This window comes from Neophocaena asiaeorientalis, unplaced genomic scaffold, assembly GCF_003031525.2.
Source record: "Neophocaena asiaeorientalis asiaeorientalis breed wild unplaced genomic scaffold, Neophocaena_asiaeorientalis_V1.1 scaffold230, whole genome shotgun sequence".
In the NCBI taxonomy this organism is placed as follows: domain Eukaryota; kingdom Metazoa; phylum Chordata; class Mammalia; order Artiodactyla; family Phocoenidae; genus Neophocaena; species Neophocaena asiaeorientalis.
The window spans coordinates 10692132-10713067 of record NW_020175186.1 but is presented as its reverse complement, the minus strand read 5'-3'; the positions used below and the strand labels follow the sequence as shown (position 1 = coordinate 10713067).

The following is a 20936-nucleotide window of genomic DNA, read 5'->3' as shown; positions in this document are numbered from 1 at the left end:
AAGATTCAGAAGTGAATTACCTGGGGTCCTTAAAATAACTGATGCTAGATTATCTCTTTTAAAAGTCACCGTAAGATTATTATTACTATGTTGTATATAAGTTATATAAACCAAAAACATTTTTAAAAGTTGCAATCATATCTTTACACTTAGCCCAGAAGGGATAAAAGTATAGGAACGGAAACTAAAAAGTAGGAAGACAAGGATTTACTGGGATACCTAGCACTGTTCTGAGGATGCCACACATATTCCCCCAGCACCATCTTATCAAGGAAGAGGCGCCAATCCTTGTATTCTTTGTATTCTGTTGTCCCATCATTCACCAGTACCCCTCACTCCAGCTCTTGGTGATCCTCACTATGTGATTACTTAGAAGAACACACCAATGATGGGGTTCCTATCATGAATAAGTATTAGTTGACAGCTTTCTGTGTTCCTAAAGTACATAGCCTATAAAAGAAATATAAGCCAGTGTTCCTTCGCTGAAAGAGTTTTCGATCTAATTGAGTATATGAACACCCTTAAAGTAATTGAATAGTAAGCAAACAAGTGGTGCAGTAGAAGGTACTTGCCCAGTCCCTTCATTATTTATGCTTAATCTTTCATACTCTTGGGATGACTTTCTGTTACCTGGACCCCACCCTCCTGGCCTCACTGTATTCATTAGGCCTTTCTGATAAATAAAGGTAAGTATGCTTCAGGCAGCCTAGCCGAAAGGGCATCCAAAACACGAAGAGATATGTAGGCTGCCTTCCCAGAAGCAAGCTTGTTACCAAGAACTGCAAAGAGAAAACTAGAAACGCAAATATTACTCTCCTTACCATTTTCCTCCTTGTTAGCTCCGTGGACCTTTGACAAGGCTATGTAGATAAACATTCATTTCTGCGTCTTCAATTCTTTAACCACATGAATTACTATGACGTGAAAGAGTTGTTTCTTCTCCTCTGAAAATGGGTCCCCATATTACCTTAATGGTGAAAGTGTTGGTTGTTTCCCCAGTTGTCTCAGTTCTTTTCAGTGGGTGATATATGTTCTAGAAAATCTGATTGATAGCAGAGAGTCTAATTTAGTTGCTCTTTAGAAAGTTCTTTTATTGTATGAGCTGTCATTTTATTATTTTTCCTGAAATAATTGAGAAATAATCATTTAGTAGAAATCTAAATACTCAGAATGCTTTAAAATAAGAGAGAAATGCTACTAGCATTTATATATATTATATATACATATATATATAACATATATATACTTGTGAAGGGACATTTAATTAATCATTCTACTCATAATTTTTCTGTGACCTACTGGCTTAACTATGTAGTAGAAAATAAGGCAGCCTGGGAATTTCAAAACTAAACACCTTATAAAAACTTATTTTATGTGCTATAATGTAAAAACATTTAGCATGTGAAAGTTAGCCATCAAAGAATCACACTGGGTCTTTGAAAAATGGATTTGTTCTGGCAAAACAAATCAGATGCTGTTAGAATAGTTTCTTTCACACAAACCCCCAGCAAAATCAAAAGGGTGCTTTATGCTGTTCGTCATCAAATCTGAACACTGTTCTCAATGCTGTGTTTACCATCTTTTCAGTGGGTTCAGTTTTTAGACCACTCCTAGGTTAGCTTCCAATTCAGGCTTTATAAAAAGCTTGGAAGGAAGCCCTCTCTAGCAACTGCCATTCTGTAGAAATCCAAAGGATGTTAACACATATCTGATGTGATAAGCAAGTCAAGTGTGTAATGAGAGAGGCCGACGTGGGAGTCGAGGATTTCTGAAGGATCTTCAAGATTTTCATCATCCTGAACTTTTAATTATTTTCTATGAATACATTGACTTGTCTCTCAAAATAATTTTTGTTTTAACAGAGTTAAAGCAACTGGTGGAGGTCAGAGCAAATTATGCCCGAATCCGAAGGCAGCAGGGCCCTCAAGCCACAGACGCTGTGTTGTCACCATCCACAAAGCTTCAATCTCTGGTACCTCTACACAGTGAATTCCTGTCAGACCCATCATAGTTTGTGCTGTGTTTCGCTGGGGTAGCCTGTGCGGACATACTCGTATGCTTGCCAGGATGTTATATGATGATTAGTCATTGTTTTCATAATTCCATGCAGTCTCTTTTAAAAGTTATACCCTCTACCTTTTACACAGGGTGGCATTTGATGTCTCAAATCTGTTCTTAGAAAGACAACAAAACTAGACAAAGCAATGTCAGTAAAATAACTATCTTAGGTGTATTTTCTTCCAGGAAAAGAAAAAGGAAAATACTAGCTGTTATTGAAAAATAATTTAGTGGGGTCAAGTAGTATATATTATTATATATACTTTTAAAATTATATAATATATATAATTTGATAATAAATAGACTCTGACAATTTGAGTGTATATATATAGTTATATACTTAAATTTAGTGGGGTCAAGTAGTATATATGTTCTATATATAAATCACTTTATATTATTTATTTTATATATATATGAGTTATATATACATATATAATTTGAAAATAAAAAAGACTCTTTGACTACCTAATACTAAATTTGACTCAAACTGACAGTTTTCTGGCTCAGCCACTATATTTTTCAAACTTCCATGTTAAAATTCTACATTTACTAAATGGAATGGCTGGTGGCCACCAAACACCACATGAATTGATCTTTTCTCCTCTCACTTTCCTTCAGTTTGGCTTGTGGTTACAGCACAGGACTCCTGATGGGGCACAGCTAGATGTTGTTCGCAAGAGTGAAGCTGGATAATTCCTGACATAAGCTCAGTAACCAAAAGTCGTAGACTGTGTCCTCAATACAGAAACGTAGGGAAAGGATATATGCACTACTTGTAAGAAAAGTTATGTAAGGATTTTTCTTAAGGGGCCAAGGGAGATCCTTAGCAATCTTAAGTATCAATCTTACAGGGAAAGAAGAACTTACCTTTTAATTTCTTTCTGTGATGAAGAAAGAATTTTTTTTTTTTTTAATAACAGTGACAAATCAGAGTTTGGCTTCTGGTTCTGGTGAAAATTTTCCAGACAAATGCTCTTCTCTCTCTGTCTCTGAGAGCCATTCACACCTCTGTCTGAATATAAATTGCAGCCTGGCTAGGTGTGTACAGAATGGCTCAGCTGGGCTCACTCTTCCATCCACCACTTTAATGTGATGTGGGAAGGCAGTAGATCATTTCTACTGAAGGGGGCTCTTGGTAATCGCTGCAAAAGGCCTAGTATTTACTCCCAGTCTGCAAATCAGTAAGGCCGCATGAATAAATTCCTGCTGCTTCCCACACCACTAAAAGCAGAGACCATTGAGGCAAAATTTCACATTACGTACACAACAATTTGCCCTTTCGCAGACATCTTCTCTATGTGTTGTGCACTGTTAGAGATGTGAAGTCATTCCACACCTTTGTGATACGTATGAGAGAAAAATTGCACGTGTCCCCACCTTGCTTTTCCTTTTGTTTTACGAGAAGTGTTAAGGAACATGCTCCGGTCAGAAAGTGGGCCAGTAAGATTCTTACCTGTTGGGCCTCTTCTTACAATAACTGGATTACAATCCCCAGAGACACGGAACTTGTTATTTCTTTTCAAAACTCCTTGAAAACAAAGGCATTTCTCTAGGTGCAAAAGTACCTATCATTCTGCTGCCAAGGAAAAGTTGATTTGCTATGAAAATGACATAATTTCACCATAGATCAAATGTGCAGATTCTTGTGAAGTCTTCACTGTTGCGTGTGAACACGCCTGAAGTGAAAATTGGTAATATCACACAACATTGTATCAAGCACCAGGAGACGTAAGGCAAAACTCTTAACTGAACTTTTCTATTACTAGTAAATGGGATTTTAGATGTAATATAACAGTCATCAACACATCACATTTTACCAGCAAGGCAGCGGCACTTACTTTGTCGACGACGGCTTGCTGGGGATATCCTGGCAGTTCATAGCCACTTTTAACTTAAGACTAAGAACAGCCCTGCTCTTTCCTTATTATTGACCTTCCTCTGTGGTTGGCTGGAAGGTGGACTGGGGAGCAGTTACTCCACCTTCAGCAAGGACTATAGGATAAGACTGTTGGCAATTCTGTTCAGCCCTCCAAGGATTTTAATAAACCCAGTAATTTCCTTTGGGGATATGTTTATCAAATTTGAATCAGCCTCATATATATAAGTCACATTTCAATATTTTTCTATCAACTGGAAATCATTTATTATTAAGTACGAAAGTAACCATCCTCAAGTCCATGGCCTTCTCCAGAAATTTATTTCCTGCTGGTTCACAAACACCCTTAAGTTGATCCAGATGTTAATCAACAGCATACCAGCATTTGTGATCCTCTTCAGGAGAAAGGAGTTTCTGGATGTTTCTGCCTCACCTCTAGCTTTTGTTGCCTGATTAAGTGTTGGGATGAAGTTGCATGTTTCTAAGCAAACTGACAAACTGTCAAACTGTCTGAAAGTTTGACAAGCATTTTGAGATTATGACAGCATTTATACATAAGAAGCACTTTATCTGGGTGCTTATGTCAGGTTTATAAAACAGGACACATTAGAAATGATTCAAAATCCAAATGTAGCTTTGTGGCGTGATAACCCTGAATTTCCATTTTGTTCTTGATTGTTCATAATGACTAAATATTTTTTTGCGGATCAAGAAAACAAAGCAACAAACAAGCAAGCAAATAATAACAGAAAGGTAAAGATAAATTTGTTCTCTTTTGCAAGAGAATCGCTTAGAAATTGTGGCCACTGGCTGTTGCAGCATTTGCGAGCCAACCTTTATTAATAGCCCAGGTGTGCTGCTGAGCGTTGTCGAGACTTGCGATTCACCAAGACAGCAGCAGTTCTTTTTCTGACATCATTTGGAAGGGAGCGATCAAAACCCACAGGTCTGTGTTATTCTAGATTGTCGTAAAATGAGATGCAAACGTCCTCAGGTAAATGGAATTTGGACCCAGTGGTGATCCTCAGTTGCTTTTATTAAATCAGTTACCTCCTGCCTCTGAAAAGATCTCAACCCCTCCTAAGGCTAGGTTAAGCAGAAAGAAAGAGCAGCAGTTTTTTGTTCTTAACACAATAAGCTAGAATTCTAAGTAAAAGGCATGGTTTGGGGCTGCTTGGCCATAAGCAAATGCAAAGCAGGATCAACAAAGACCACTCAGGCGAGTGCCGATGAAAGTAAATGGACCAACCCGAGTAACGGCAGACATTCAGTGGGTGCCTGCTGCCAGCTGTAGCATTTCCTAATTCTGCAAGTCTGTAATATGAAACTACTATCAGTAGGCTGTCGCCCTGTGCCATATGTGCAAATAGAAATATATGAGGGGAGAGGAAGTGCTTATGCCCATGGTGCAACTGGGTTGGGGGAGGGAGAAAGGAGACAGGAAATTATATTTATATGGCAAGTACAGTGGTGATTCTGAATTGGATGTGCTATCATTCATTGTCAGCTGTATTCCTGTGCTGGTTTAGGGGTAGATAGAGCGTTCAGTCAACTGCTGGATCCATTAGGTCCTGACTTATCATTTCTAGAAGTTTTGAACTTGGGGTTTCAACTCCAGGTGCGGTTGCCCAAGAATGTCAGTTCTGGCAGACCAGCTAAGACAGTTGCTGGGGGGGAGGCGGGCAGTGAATGTCTAGATGCCACCACCAGCAGCTCTCCTTAAATGGCTCTGCAAACTGTGCTGGACAGGAACGGAGGAGAGGAGGGCACCTCCCACAACTGCTAGTCTTAGTGCCCCCAAAGCACAAGATTTGATTCTGTCTTCATTTCCACCACCCTTTTTCCTTTTCCTTCTGTTCTTCTCTCTCCTTGCCTTTTGGTCGTAGCTCCTCTGTCTTCCTTGCCTTTTGTCTTCGAAGGGCCTTTAAATTCTGTCTTTCATTTTAAAAGCTGTCCTCCCTAGAGCAGTCTGTGGATCGGCAAGGGATGATTTCTTAATATGATTCTCAAAGTTTCCTGTGCACGGGAGTCACCGGGGAGCTTGATAAAATACCGAGTCCCAGGCTTAACGGCAGAGATTCTTCTTCTGTACACCTGAGGCGGGGCAGGGAGTGTGCAGGAACAGGCCCCAGCCACGGAAGGTGGTAGCTGACCACATGCTGGGAAACTCAGCTGAGGTTCGGTTCCTGTCAGCTGGGTGTGGCTCAAGCGCTAACTACCAGTTCTAAGAGCACTGTGGTCCCTTTTACCTTTGTGTTAAGGGCTACGAAAGCAGCGAAGCACTTGCTGCCTATCTGAGGGCTTGAGTCTAAATGTCCTCATGTTTTCTCCTCACTATTTCCTTGAGGAAGAATGGAAATGTTCTTGAGTAGGGACTGACCACCCAGAGATTGTAACCAGGACACTGGAGGCAAAACAAGGAAGTTTGAGGTGCTGAAGCTTCCCACGTTAATTAAGCTGCCTTCAGTGCTGATAACATCTTGTTGTTTTAAAGGTCACAGGAATAAGGTCAGGGCTATGGTACATACATCAAGGAGCAGAGTAATTTTGAGGGGGAGGAAAGAGCCTACTTCCTGGAGTTTTCTTATGCATTTTTGTATGTACGGAGAGAGAGAGGGTTTTGGAACAGGGACAGGGGTCTTTTTCGTAAAGCAACCCTTTCTCCAGTGAAGGAGCTGCTTGCTAGGGGGAAGGCTGAGCCTCGCTGTTCCATGTAGGCTCTAAGTCTAGTTAATACAGAAGTCTGAGCCACCCGCATCCCTGGCAGGCTCATCTAAGAGTGTGAAATTCCACAGGATATTATTTCGGTTCACTAACAAGTGCTCTCAGAAAAATTAATTTTCAAGGTAGTTCTCTCGTCCCATAAATGAAATCCATATAGGTTGGGAGACAGCCACGTTCCTTAAAAGACAGAAACTATAAAGAAAATTAGCTTTTCAAAGAACTAATTCATATGTATGCATCTTCAGGCACTTACTGTTCTGGGTACTGGGCATGCAAAGGTGAATGCAGTAGATGTGTGGCTACTTGGAGAGTACAGAGGCCAGAATGTTGGGGTAACAGGCATGACGTAAGATGGGAGAGGGCCTTGTAGGTCATGCTGAGGCGTCTGGGTTTTTCTTTTTAATTTTTTTTTTTGCGGTACGTGGGCCTCTCGCTGTTGTGGTGTCTCCCGTTGCGGAGCACGGGCTCTGGACGCGCAGGCTCCGCGGCATGTGGGATCTTCCCGGACCGGGGCACGAACCCGTGTCCCCTGCATCGGCAGGCGGACTCTCAACCACTGTGCCACCAGGGAAGCCCTGGGTTTTTCTTTTTTCAGTGTAGTGAGAAGTGGTTAAAGGGAGCTAATATGAAAGCTGGACTAGGCATCGTATATTAAGCTTGCTCAGGCTTCAAGTTACAGAGATCCACTCGACTTACCTCCGGAGGTGGAGGTTTGTTAGGAGGGTTAACAAAGAAGGGGGAAAGCAAAGGAGAGCCCAGCACGCAGGTTTCACAGTGGTCTCTGTTCCAGACGCACAGCCTGACTGTCCAAATGATCACCAACTAGTCTGCCCTGCCTGCTCTTGACTTCCCTGTTTCTCTGTGCTTCTTGCTTCTGTGAATTTCCTACTTTTTCATGAGCTCTCCTGCTTTAGGCTAAAATGCTCACTTGCCTTCTCATGGCTTCTGCTGCTTCACGGCTTCTGTTTGCTGCCTTGCCTTTGTATTTCTTTTGGCTGTAGGGCCACTCTACCATCTGAATTACTTTCCTCGTGTCTTCTGATGGACGACTGAATGGCTGCAGGCCAGCCAATAGCTGCCTTTTACTCATCCCTTTACATTAGGATGTCAGGGATCACATGATACAAAGTACAGCTTGCCTGTGTAGGCAGCGTTGGTGTGGGTTGTTCCTTCCTTAGGAAGCTGTGGATCTGGCTGGCATTAGGGGCTCCATGGCATTTTCAGTATAAACCCATAATTCTGCTGTTGTTATGATTATTTTCTCCCTTCACCGCTGAGGGATGACATTAGCAGTGGAATCAGCTAGCCTGTCTCTAGTCCCCTTCGGTCTGTAAGAGGCTTGTCCTTGGGTGTATCCTCCAAACTCACTTTAATGGAGTAACCTTGGTGGTCTTTGCTATACGAGCAGCATGACATTGAGGACGCAATCTGTTACAATATCAGGACTTTGGTTACAATATCAGGATGGATACCAGTTGGACTCTTAAGTTACACTTCCGAATACAAGTAAGTCTGTTTGAGGAAGTGGATCTTGCAGAGACATCCTGGCAAAACTGAAGACTCTCTGGCATCCAGGGAATTTTTCCAAATCAATTCAGAATGTCAAATCCTTTTTATCAGACTTTCCCTTGCCTCTTGTTTAATGCAGTCATTTTGATAGGCTGAATTCCATTGTGGATTTTGATTTTTGTTACCGTCTCTCTCTCTCTCCCGGCACTCTGCGAGGCCAGCCTGCCTACCAACTTTCCCAATGTTGAAACGTGTGTTCTACTCTTTGGACTTGACCATCGTCAACTGTGTTTGAGCTTTCAATCCTTGTTATGTTCCAGGACACCCAAGGAGTAGTATTCTCTGTTACATAATGTCCAGTTCCCATGAAAAAGTTGATGTGGGCCACAACGATGTATTGAACTAAAGCTGTGTGTTTAAGAGGCTTCCGAGGGAGGAGTTCTCAACAGCAGTGGGGGCAGACTGCAGCAACAGCCTGAGACAGCGTGAGCAGCACTCTGCACCCCTATCCTGCGGTTCATTCAGGAAATGACAACAAAAGCCAGTTTGGGGCTTCCCTGGTGGCGCAGTGGTTGAGAGTCCGCCTGCCGATGCAGGGGACACGGGTTCGAGCCCCGGTCCGGGAATATCCCACATGCCGCGGAGCGGCTGGGCCCGTGAGCCATGGCCGCTGAGCCTGCACGTCCAGAACCTGTGCTCCGCAACGGGAGAGGCCACAGCAGTGAGACACCCGTGTACCGCAAAAAAAAAAAAAAAAGCCACTTTTCATTTCAGCAGCTTACAACAGTAATTATGAAAAAAATGCGATTTATTTGTGAGATTTTTAAGTACTTCAAAGGTGTTTATTTACACTATCTTACTTCAGGCCACTGTCATTGCTCCCGCGGATAATACTAATGGTTTTCTAACTAGTCATGGTGCACCCCCAGCCTCACTCCTCTCCAATTCTTTATCCAAGTAGTAGCCAGAATGATCTTTCTAGAATGAAAATCAAATCGTGTTACTCTCTTGCTTAAAAACCTTCAGTGGCCCCTGACTGTCATCTAAATGAAGGACACACTCCTCCCCGTGGTACCCCACACCTTTGGGAAGACTGTGCTCCCCTCACCCTGCAGTCTTGGTTTTCTCACCCCTTTGCTCCCAGAGATCTGCACTCCACTTGTTCTAAAAGTTCCCTAAGTTCCCCCAAATCGTGTGTTCTCTCTTACCTTTGCACATTCTCCTCCTACAGCTTTCTGGGGGATTGTCCCTGACCCCTCCCCAAACCAACTCTGTTGGGAACTGCCTTCCATATGCTCCCCCCACTGCCCCCTTTGCTTATCTTAACTGTAGAAATTACCACTGTTGACATATTCTTTCTCCCACTGATCTATAAACTCCTTGAAAGTAAGGCCAGGCTTTTTCACACCTGTATTTCCAGTGCCTGAATATTCCTTACTGTGTAGTAGGCATTAATGGATATTTGTTGAATGAATGTAAGTTTTGGAGTAACTAGTTGGCTAAAAACGGTACCTGCTTTTTAATATAAGCATTGAATCAGAGTTTGATTTTCTTGTAGAACTTTCTTCTCCTCACATACACTGTTATGGACTGAATATGTGTCCCCAGCAAATTTGTATGTTGAAACCCTGTGCCCCAATGTGATGGTATTAGGAGGTGGGGTCTTTGGGGGGGGTGATTAGAAATAGATGAGATCCTAAGGATGGAGCCCTCAGGGATGGAATTAGTGCCCTTATAAGAGTCATGAGAGAGCTTCCTTCTTTCCTCTGCTCTCTGCCATGGGAGGATACAATGAGAAGTCAGCAGTCTGCAGCACAGAAGACGGCTCTTACCAGAACTGGACCACAGTGGCACTCTGATCTCAGACTTCCAGGATGCAGACCTGTGAGAAATAAATTTCTGTTGTTTATAAGCCTATGGTACTTTGCTACAGCAATCTGAGTGAAGACACACATTGTCACATCAACCCATAGAATATCACATAACCTTCTTATAAAACGAGTCTTGTACTTGACGAGACAGTATAGACTGATTATGTTTCCTTTATCAGAAGGCAAACCAAAGCAATGTTGATTATGATCCCTTCTTTGCCCGTTGTAACTTTCAAAACACTCCTAAGGCTCGATAGAGTGGAAAACACTGTTCTCCCATCAGTGCCCAGATGGACCCTTAACTGGTTGCCTGACTGCTGCAGGCAGCCTGGCTTGGAAGAGAAGACGTGTCACCCCTTGCACAAGTGTGATGATTTGTGGCTGAGAAGGGAGAGCCTGCTCTCTGAACCACATGGCCCCCTGGTGCAGGCAGGCTAAGGAAAGATGAATGGCATTATAAGACAGACATCTGAATGTTTCGTATTAAATTAGTCCCACAGAGTGCCCAGAATTCTCATTCCATAAATCACAAAGTAAACTCACTCCCAGCTTAGACTGTTGTGACCTTGGCCTGTGGTGTCATAGATAATCTGAGAATAGTTAAACATTTGTCTGAAATAGTAATAATTTTCAACATATTTACTCAGTGGCAGAGAGGTGACCCAGACTGATCTCTGTTGCCAGAAACAGCATGTCAATGGGAGTCAGCCAATTCAGGAGATTTCCAAACAAGAGTCACTGCTCTTCGGCCCCTCTGCCTGCTCTGAAACTGCCATGAGCTCCTCCAGGAGCCGTGAGGTGCCGGGGGCTAAGATGAGCAAGCATCACCCCCGCCAGAGAGCAGGTGTGAAAGCGCACTCACTGATGCCCCCACCCCTTTTACAGTCCCAGCACCATTTTGAAGCCCGCTTTCACCTTAACTTGGTCTAAGCATCATAGAGCTAGGAAGGACCTCGATCTCACTAAAGCCGCATTGCTCTTCAGGCAAAGGTTTATTCTGAGAATACTTTACATACCTTTGGATCTATTTTGGTTCTTCCATTCCTGGGCTGACTTTGTGACTACTGGGGACACAATAAAATTGGAGGAACATTAGCCTGTGGTTCATAAGACCATTTAACTAGATGTCAACTGGCTGAGGACCCATCTGAGCTGCCGCTTCCTCTTCTTAAAAATAAGGAAAGTAGACTCTTCCATCTCTAAAGTCCCACCCAACTTTGAAGGTCTGATTCTGATTCAGTAGCGAGATGCAATTGGGCAACAAGAGTTGTGACAGCCAGAATTCCGGGAGCCTATCCTTCTGCTTGTAGAGCCTTTCTATAGGTGTTTACTAGGACCTGCATGCAGATCATCTTCAGCCTCAGAATTCCAATCCAAATTTCACCAGAGTGACAGAGGGAGGCCAGGACACAGCTTAGGGATGGCCAAGGACTGGAAGTGGTTCCTCCTATGGAAAGATCTCTGGACTTGGTGTCAAAGGCCTAAGTGGTGTCTTGCCTCCTGCACTGTTGGGCAAGTCCATTGGTATAAGGATCAAATAAGATCGATTATAAACATGGACAGAGAAGGGCACATGCCAGGCACCCTGTTGGGCTTTTACACTGTTGTTGTCTGTTTCATTCCATACTCTTAACCACCTTTGGAAATAGATGGGTTTTTCCTACTTCTCCTTTTACTTTTTAAAAATGGGGGGGCTTCCCTGGTGGCGCAGTGGTTGAGAATCTGCCTGCCGATGCAGGGGACACGGGTTTGAGCCCTGGTCTGGGAAGATCCCACATGCCGCGGTGCAACTAGGCCCGTGAGCCACAACTACTGAGCCTGCGCATCTGGAGCCTGTGCTCCGCAACAAGAGAGGCCACGATAGTGAGAGGCCCGTGCACTACGATGAAGAGTGGCCCCCGCTTGCCACAAATGGAGAAAGCCCTCGCACAGAAACGAAGACCCAGCGCAGCCAAAAATAAATAAATAAATAATAAACTTTAAGAAAAGAAATGGGGAAGTTGAGTTTCTGAGAGGCGAAACATCTTGCCAAAGCCATCAGCTGATAAGTGACAGAGCTGATATTTGTACCCAGATCTGTCTAACCTCAAAGCCTGTAGAAATTTCAGGTATGGTTATCGGCAATTCTAAAACTGAATGGGATGCCGTCATTGGATGCCTTCAGGGAATAATTTTATGGTTTACTCACTGCCTGCTTGGAAAATTTCTCTGATGACAGCTGAGTTAGGCAAAGTGAGCTACATTTGGATGCCCAGCCCAAGGTGGTGGGTGGGAGAGCACTGCCACATACGTCAGAGAGGAGCCTCACTGGCTTATCAGGACATAGCAAGCAACTAGGGGGTCTCACTTCTCTACCCAAATGGCTGTATTCATCCATGTATTAGTTGTTAGGCCTAGTACCATAGGCTGGGTGGCTTAAACAACCGAAATTTATTTTCTCACAGTTCTGGAGGCAGAATTCCAAGATCAAAATGCCAGGAGGACAGGTTCCTTCTAAAGGGTGTGAGGGAAGAATTTGTCCCATGCCTCTACCCTAGCTTCCGGTGGTTTGTAGACAATCTAGCATTCCTTGTCTTGTTGAATCATCACCCCAATCTCTGCCTCATCTTCATGGGGGACATTCTCCCCATGTACCTGTCTGTGTCCAAATTTTCTAGTCATTTTGGATTAGGGGACAACCCCCTCTAGTATGACCTCATCTTAACTAATTACATCTGCAACAACCCTATTTCCAAATAAGAGCACATTCTAAGATGCTGGGGGTTAGGACTTTGACATGTGAATTTTTGTTGGGGGGAACACAGTTCAACCCATAACAATCAGTAATGAAAGTCTGAACCCTCACTCACACAAGCACTTCATCTGAGCACAAGTGCTCTACCATTAAAGATCACAACATTCTCTCGTGATGGCATGTCTCTCTCCCTTTTATGTCTTTCTTGTTTCTTACCAACACTGAAGTCTGATATTAATGGAAAAACCATGAATAAAAAAACTATTATCCTATGAGGTAAAGTGAATGCACTCAACTGTCAAAGGAAGACTTATCGATCAATTTCAGTTAAACCTTGCTTGTCTGACACTTTGCAGCTAAGGAATGTGTTTTTATTGCCTGGACAGATAGTTCAGATTTCCGGTCAGTCTTAGTAAAGACCCCTTTTATAACACTGATAAAATTTTATCACAGAGCTATGAAAACAAAATTAGATTTCATAACTCACATCAGGCCTTGAAGGAGATGCCTTTATAAATTTCACAAACCTTATCAAGTTTTAATGCACCTATTCCGATAAACATTTTTAAAGTAGCAACTTCTACTGAACTTCATATATATGTATGTATGTATATAAGAAACTGTATATATGTGTGTCTATGATATATTTATTTCCCCTCTCTCTCTTTCTCTTTCTCTCTCTCTCTCTCCCATACAGGAAAGAAAACTTTCTTCACCTACTTGGAAACATAAGACTGTGACAGAAAGTCCAATTTAGATTGCTGAAGACTCTGAACTTAGGAAAATATGAAAGAAATCTGTGTAGATTATTTAAAAATTTAGTCCTAGAATTTGTCCTTCAAAATAACTGGAGTTTTACCTGGGCAGATTTTGAAGAATTAACAACACTGATAGATTATCTATAAATTCATAATAAGACATATTACAATCAAGGGCAGCGTTAGCCACAGGGATTTTGTATTTTAGTGAAAACCTACATACATTCTCTATTTTTTCCATTCTATTGCATGGCCTGTTGGGAAAAAAATTGCATAGGTATTGAGCACACGTTCTGTCTCCCCAGCTAGATAGTAATTGCTTAGAGGGCAGAGACCCTTATTTTTATTTACTCGGGACATTATCACTCAGTGATAATGCCCAGCAGTCCCACTGCCAGAGCAACGTGACGGAAAGACCAGGTTCAGCCATCTTCCACTGTTATGCTAAGCCACAAACCAAAATTACAGCAGTTCAATGGGAATAGAGGGTCTGCTTTATAGAATTTTATTTCAGTCAGCTGTTCAGGAACTACAGTCCTCAGAGTCAAATTAAATCGAGTTATAGCTGGATAGTCCCTTCTACTTTTCAGAGGCAAGAAAGACTTCTCAAAATTGGGCAAATGGAGTAAATATCATGGTGTAAACTAGGCATCACATATTCTTAAAATCTATCAATGATGATTATATATTTTGTTCTCAAATGCCGAGTCTGAAGAAACATCCAAAAATTATGTGAAATTACTTATGAATGTGGACAACATTCAAAGCCTTAATAGACTATTGTAAAGGAGTTCTCATACTGTTTTGTTTTATATACTCCTTTGAACATCTCCTGGAAAGCCATAAACTTACAAAATGACATACAAAAATATTTTTCTCATACCATTTCATGGGGTTCACAGGCCTACCTGAAAAACATTAGTGAACTTCCAAACAAAGAACTCTTGATATAAGAGAAGATACTTCTGATTTCCATAATCTTTAAGGTTTGGGAGGACATAGGAGCCATACCTCTCCAAGGAAGATTTCAAAATGTCAGCGGATGCAGACTCTAACTTTCACTGTGGTAACGTTATCTACAAAAACAATAAACCATGAAGATTTCTTATCATCTTTGAGTGTGATTTTTGCATCTATGGATCTTAAGTGGGAAGAGATAAGGAAATAAAAACTTCTTCATAGAGTGTTGTTAATTTTGGGCATTCCTTGGAGAAAACACTTATTACCTGGAAGAAAAAAGCTAATTAAGTCGACATTTCTTACAATCACAAAGCCATTTTACTTGCTACTCTTTCAGACAGAAGGGAATACTTGCTGTTTCCCTTTTGTCTGTCAGGAGAATAATAGGGAACACTGACAACCCTGGCAGTTGGGAGCTGAAACTCAGCAGAAGAGAGGCTGCAGGTGTCCAGAACCTGCCCGGAATTCACTGCTACCTGGCCAAAGAGAAACAGAATATCTTGAGAACACCCAGCTCTCTCCAATGCTGTTCTGGTTGTGCACTTACCTTTTTTATAAGATGGTGACATTTCCAAACGTTTAGATACTTGGATTATTTTATTCCAAGTCATGTTTCAACTCTACTTCACTTAATTTAGTCAAAGTGTTCTGTGCAGTCAGTCAGAAACGATGTTAAAATGCTGTTTAACTCCCTTTAAGGTTTTGTTTAGAAACCTCCTTAAAACTGTTAAATCTTTATATGAAAATATATTGGATTATGATTTAACTTTACTGTCCTTGGCTGGAGTTCTCAGATTAGAAAAGGACACTGGGCCTGGAGCCGAAGATGCCCTGCAGAGCTGCTCTGTCTGCTCTCTGCTTTGTTCCCAGAGCCCAGCACAGAGCCTGCAACACAGGAGGTGCTCATTAAATCTGTGTTAAGTATCAAATGAGCACCTGAGTTTCAACTCTACCTGTGCTTCTTACTACCATGGGACATATCTATTTTCTCATCTGTGAAATGAGAATAATAACATTTCCTTCTACCCTCTAAAAGTTGATTTTAGCGTCCAATGAGATAAAGCATGGAAAAGCATTTTTCCTTTTGACCTGAAGAAAGGAATAGTCTTCAAAATTAGGCATACATCTCATACAGATATAAAAGAAGTAAACACCATTGTATTATTGTAGGGGAAAGAAAGAGATCACAGACTAATAATCCAAAATAGTATAATTTTTATTTTATAGAATTTTAATGCTGAAAGGAAGAAGGGGACTGCTCTGTCTCCAGAAGTGAAGGACCACCTCACCCCAGGATTTAAGGCATCAAAATTATGGGCTTTCTTTCATTTATGGGTACAACCTAAGACATCTCAGAGCTGCCCTGTGGCCAGTAGGGGAAGGATTATGTGACACTCATGTAAGTTGGGAGAAGGGAACTTCTGATCCTCAGTAGGGGAGGTGGGGGGCAAATGCTGTAGTTGAAAGTTAGCAAAATTTATTTTAAAGGGGTATCGATGACATATATTTATAGGATTCTGGTTTATTCAAGTATCTGAGCAGCAAGGAATACCCTAAACTCAGGAAATTGGCATTGTTTATTCACATAACATATATTTATGGAATTCCTGTGATATGCTAGCACTGCTCTGGGGGCTGGGCTACAGTGCTGAATAGGGCAGAGTCTTCTTTCTCGTGGACCCTACTGGCCTAGTGAAAGCACACAGCCAATAAAAAAAAAAGGAAGCAGGGCTTCCCTGGTGGCGCAGTGGTCGAAAGTCTGCCTGACAGTGCAGGGGACGTGGGTTCGTGCCCCGGTCCGGGAGGATCCCACATGCCGCGGAGCGGCTGGGCCCGTGAGCCATGGCCGCTGAGCCTGCGCGTCCGGAGCCTGTGCTCCGCAACGGGAGAGGCCACAACAGTGAGAGGTCCGCGTACCGCAAGAAAAAAAAGAAAAAGGAAGCAAATTAAGAGGTAAGAAAACAACCAATGATAAAAGCTATGAAGGAATGAACATTGGATAAAGGGATAGAAAGTTATAAAAATATCATTATAAAAATTTTATGACTTTTTTTTTTTTTTTGCGGTACACGGGCCTCTCACTGTTGTGGCCTCTCCCGTTGCAGAGCACAGGCTCTGGACGCGCAGGCTCAGCGGCCATGGCTCACGGGCCTAGCCGCTCTGCGGCATGTGGGATCTTCCCGGACCAGGGCACGAACCCGTGTCCCCTGCATCGGCAGGCGGACTCTCAACCACTGCACCGCCAGGGAAGCCCGAGAAGTATTAATTTTTTGAGCACCTATTATGTGCTAAGTACTTCTTTGATCAAGTTCAGTTTGGCATCAAGTGATAACCCTCCTTTGTGTCGAGAAAAAAAAGTGCACAGAGGAGAAAGGAAAGGAAGAGGTGAATACAATGTATACTCTATTTGTTCCTTTGATTGAACTCAGGAGAAACAACATTTTTTTTGCTACCACTCTCTGAGCTTCTGGAATCTCTCTGACTGCTCTCTGTTTGAACTTGGGCAAATATAAAACTTACATTTTCTCTGTTCCCGGAGGCTTCAGAATCCCAAAGCATTTGGTTTAGATTAAATCCGTTGACCGAGGCATTATAATTCAGCTTCAACACAGATGATCCCATCACCCGTCGCCTTATCTAACCTAACTGCTTATTACAGTAACAGAGTACACTAGTCTGGGGGGCAGGGGCAGGGCCGGGGCGGGGGGGCGGGGAGAAGGTCACGCAGATTTAGCTGCCACATGTACACAGCAGGGTGGTGTCCTTTTAGAATCGAGAGGAGTAGATTCATAAAATCCAATCAGGAGCATGTGTGTGCATTTATATAGGCTTTTTTTTTTGCCTGAATCTAAATTATAGAGATTTTAATAGCTCCAGTAATTAGACAAGTATGCAGTCAGCCCCATTATGTTCCTGTGTAATATACCACACTCCTCAGGGCCCACCTTCCCTGCTTGCTGGGCTCCCTGCATGGGCCCCCTGCCCCTATTTTCTACCATAGGGAAGCAGTTTTCCTTTCAAAGAGCTCACTGTTCACATTGTTTTTGTTCCTTCAATCTGGAGGTTGGATTTGCTTTCTCAGCGGTTTCCCCATTGCATTGCCCAGTGGGTAAGAAAAGGACAGAGTGGGGCCTGGTCACGGTCGCTGGTTTGCATTCCTCACCGTGCCCAGCACACGTGTGAGGCTGCATGGTGGGTGCCATCACGGTCGACGAGGCACTTAGCATGATGACTGGCACAGCCTAGACCCTTCACAATTGCTTACAGCTGACTCTGCTTCAAAACCTCTTCCTGGCTCAGTTATTGACCTTAAAGAAAGCAGAACAAAAATGCCCAGACTCACTATCTTAAATCAGGATTTCTTTCATAGAAAACTGCTTTTCTAGCTTCCTGATTGCCTCTTATTATTTTTTTTTTCTCTTGTGTTCTGTAACTTTCTATTATCCACAGTAATATTTCACTTCATCAGCATAGATAATCTCCCTGCAGGTGCCAAGAGCTGTATCTTGATATATATTGGATATCTTGGATATTTCTTATTGCTGTTTCCTCTAGAACTACAAAAAAAAATATTTCAGTTATTTAAAATTAAAGACAGGATGTGATGTATTACTAAAATAATGCAGTTTATCTAATCAAGAGATTGACTTTTTCCATATGCATACACATATTTTCCTCGGGGCTGTCAGAAAGCAGTTTTCATCACCATTTGTTTTAGGGTTTTTTTTTTTTTTTTTTTTCCGTGAAGATATCTCCAAAGAAAGACGTCTGGAGGTTTAGCCTCCTGAGGTTGCCTTTTCCTATCCAGTCCCCACCAAGTAAGGAAGGAAGGGAGGGAGGGAGGAAGGACGAAGGGAAGGAAGAAAGAAAGGAGGGAGGGAGGGAGGGAGAAAGGAAGAAAGGAAGGAAGGAAGGAAGGAAGGAAGGAAAAAAGAAAAATTCTAATTAAATTCTTTTCTTCACAAGGATCTGAAAATTATCACCTGAAAGCAATTCTAGAAGTCTATGATGTTGGCCTCCAGGCTGCTTAGAAAAGGAAAAAAAAAAAATAGTGTAAAATCAAAATCCTGGGCTTCCCTGGTGGCACAGTGGTTGAGAATCCGCCTGCCGATGCAGGGGACACGGGTTCGTGCCCCGGTCCAGGAAGATCTCACATGCCGCGGAGCGGCTAGGCCCGTGCGCCCTGGCCGCTGAGCCCGCGAGCCGGGAGCCTGTGTTCCGCAACGGGAGAGGCCACAACAGTGAGAGGCCTGCACACTGCAAAAAAAAAAAAAAAAAAAAAATCAAAATCCTGTAATTGACTTCATTGTAATTGGCAAACTGGTACTCTCTTTTCTCTCTTGAGTGAGTATCAGACAGACAGAGACAGTGGTGTGGGCAGCGGTAGGAGGCTTGAAAGTCAGCGATGTTTTCTGAGACTATCTAAAATCTTTTCTACAGAGACAGATAAAAGGATAATGAGCTGGGGTATTTTTAAAGGATTCCCACAATTTGCAACTCAAATAAATCTAGTTTTAAAGTACGTGTGTTTTTAGGCTGTAATGACTGAAAATGTTAAACTAAATATTTTGCTTAAACAAGTAAAGACGAAGGGGGTAAATGAGCAAATTAAAATGCATGAAAGCTGCCTCTGCCACAGCAGCTTCCTCTAGAAGCGAATGGCTAATTCATCCGCAACATATTCTTGTCACTCCTCTGGAGAAAGGCTGCCCCAGGAGGAGCCCAACTGTTCAGCACTTTGCTTCTGGTCAGGATTGATTCCAGATGTGGGAGGCAAATGCTAGCAAGGGTTTGGATAATGGAGTGGAAATGAAAAATCCCGCAGGCCATTTGAGTGTTGATGACAGATGAGGTAGGTATTTTCAGGTAACTAATGAACTTGCTGGGAGCTTGAAGAGCGCTCAGTCCAGTGGGTATTTAACAGGCAGGAAAGACCCAGCTGAGATAGCTGGGCTGCCCCCATGCACCAAGAATGGGGGAGCGTGGACTCCTGACCGGAACATGTTGAAATGTAAATGAGCTGAATGTAAGTCTTTTCCTAGAGCTAGTTCATAATTTGTAAATACATGTTTTTTTTTTTCCAACTTCCTATTATTTGATTTATTGAGAGTATTTCACTATATGAGGAAATAATGAATGTTTTCACTATATATGTCAGTAAGGGGAAAGAAGAGGCAGAAGAATACTAGAGTGATTATAAGCACAGGTCTTGAAATGACCTGGACTTGGGTTTAAATATTGACTCTGCCACTTCTTAACTCGATATTGAGTAAATTATTCGAAGCCACAGTTTCCTTATCTTTAAAATGAGTATAATCTTGGTATTTATTTTAAAAGAGTTGTGGTGAGAATTAAATGAGGCGATGTATATAACACCCTTAACCTAACACTCAATCAATGTAAAGTTAACATGATAATTATTGTTATTCTAGGAATGGAGTTTGGACTAGTAGGTGATACATAATTCCAGCATGGAAAGAGTTTAATCTTTAGCAGTGGAGATTTTGACTCGCAAGACTTTCATATTATTAGTAGTTGTCTGCTATTTTCAACTTTAATATCGGTATTTTAGTTAGCGTTCTTGGCTGCAAGCTACAGAAATTTACTATTGACAACATAAGCAACCAGGATATCACTGGAAGGTTAACGGGAGGCTTACAGGATGGAAGGATGCCAGCCTTGGAAACAGACAGGAAGCCCAAGAGGCAGAAAGCAGGAAGCAGAGCAGGGGACACAGAAACCCTCCGGCATCCAGGACAGCCAGGCATGTGAATGACTTCCTGTCATTCCCAGATCACTAAGTCTCAAGAGGGGAGATGGTACTTGTTTGGCTAAGCTCAGTTTACATGCCCAATCCCTGGCTAGGCAAGGGGGGCGGGAAAAAGAAAATCTGTAGAAGATCCGGCCCTGAAATTATACTCCTACCTCAATCACAGACACAGGGGAAATTAGGATTATAAGAAAGGAAAATGTACTCTGGCAGCTAAAACCCATAAACGTCCATCATTACTGATCTAACCTTCTATAATACATTCCACAGAATTCTCACTGTAAGCCGTGTGCTCTTGGGTATAATCATCGTGTTGCTGGAGTCGCATTCCTAGGTTCTCAGGGCGGAAGAAGACTTGAAGGCAACTGCCAGTTTGCCTTGAGTGAAAGGACCAGAAGGTTAGAGCTCAGATGGCTGCGCACAGTGGTGCAGGTTGTCCACTGCACAGGAGTGCCCAGCTGAGAAGGCAAGTGGGGCTGAAATTCATCGTCATTCCTGTCATCACACATCTGCCCAGAGGAAGAGGCTCCTTCTTGTAATTTTCATGAAGACACTGCCATCTCGCTGACCCCGGCAACTGTGGTGTTGCATCAGCCCAGAGCAGATACCATTTTCTATTTGGGACCAAGGTGTTTTAGGGGCTAGCGGCGGCTGTCGCTAAATCCCGCACCACCCA

General features: G+C 42.6%; 1 protein-coding gene across 1 annotated transcript in view; it reads left to right on the top strand.

Annotated features, from left to right (window-relative positions):
* Window positions 1-20262, top strand: part of LOC112412883 (uncharacterized) — a gene marked incomplete at its 5' end in the record, with an annotated part of 237774 nt that extends 217512 nt beyond the window's left edge. Inside the window, 3 exons of the mRNA XM_024764620.1 lie at window positions 1863-1995; window positions 10686-10882; window positions 20063-20262. Of these exons, the coding sequence (XP_024620388.1) occupies window positions 1863-1995; window positions 10686-10882; window positions 20063-20262 (530 nt within the window). The remainder of the gene's footprint in view (window positions 1-1862; window positions 1996-10685; window positions 10883-20062) is intronic.
* Between the last annotated feature and the right edge of the window lie 674 nt (window positions 20263-20936).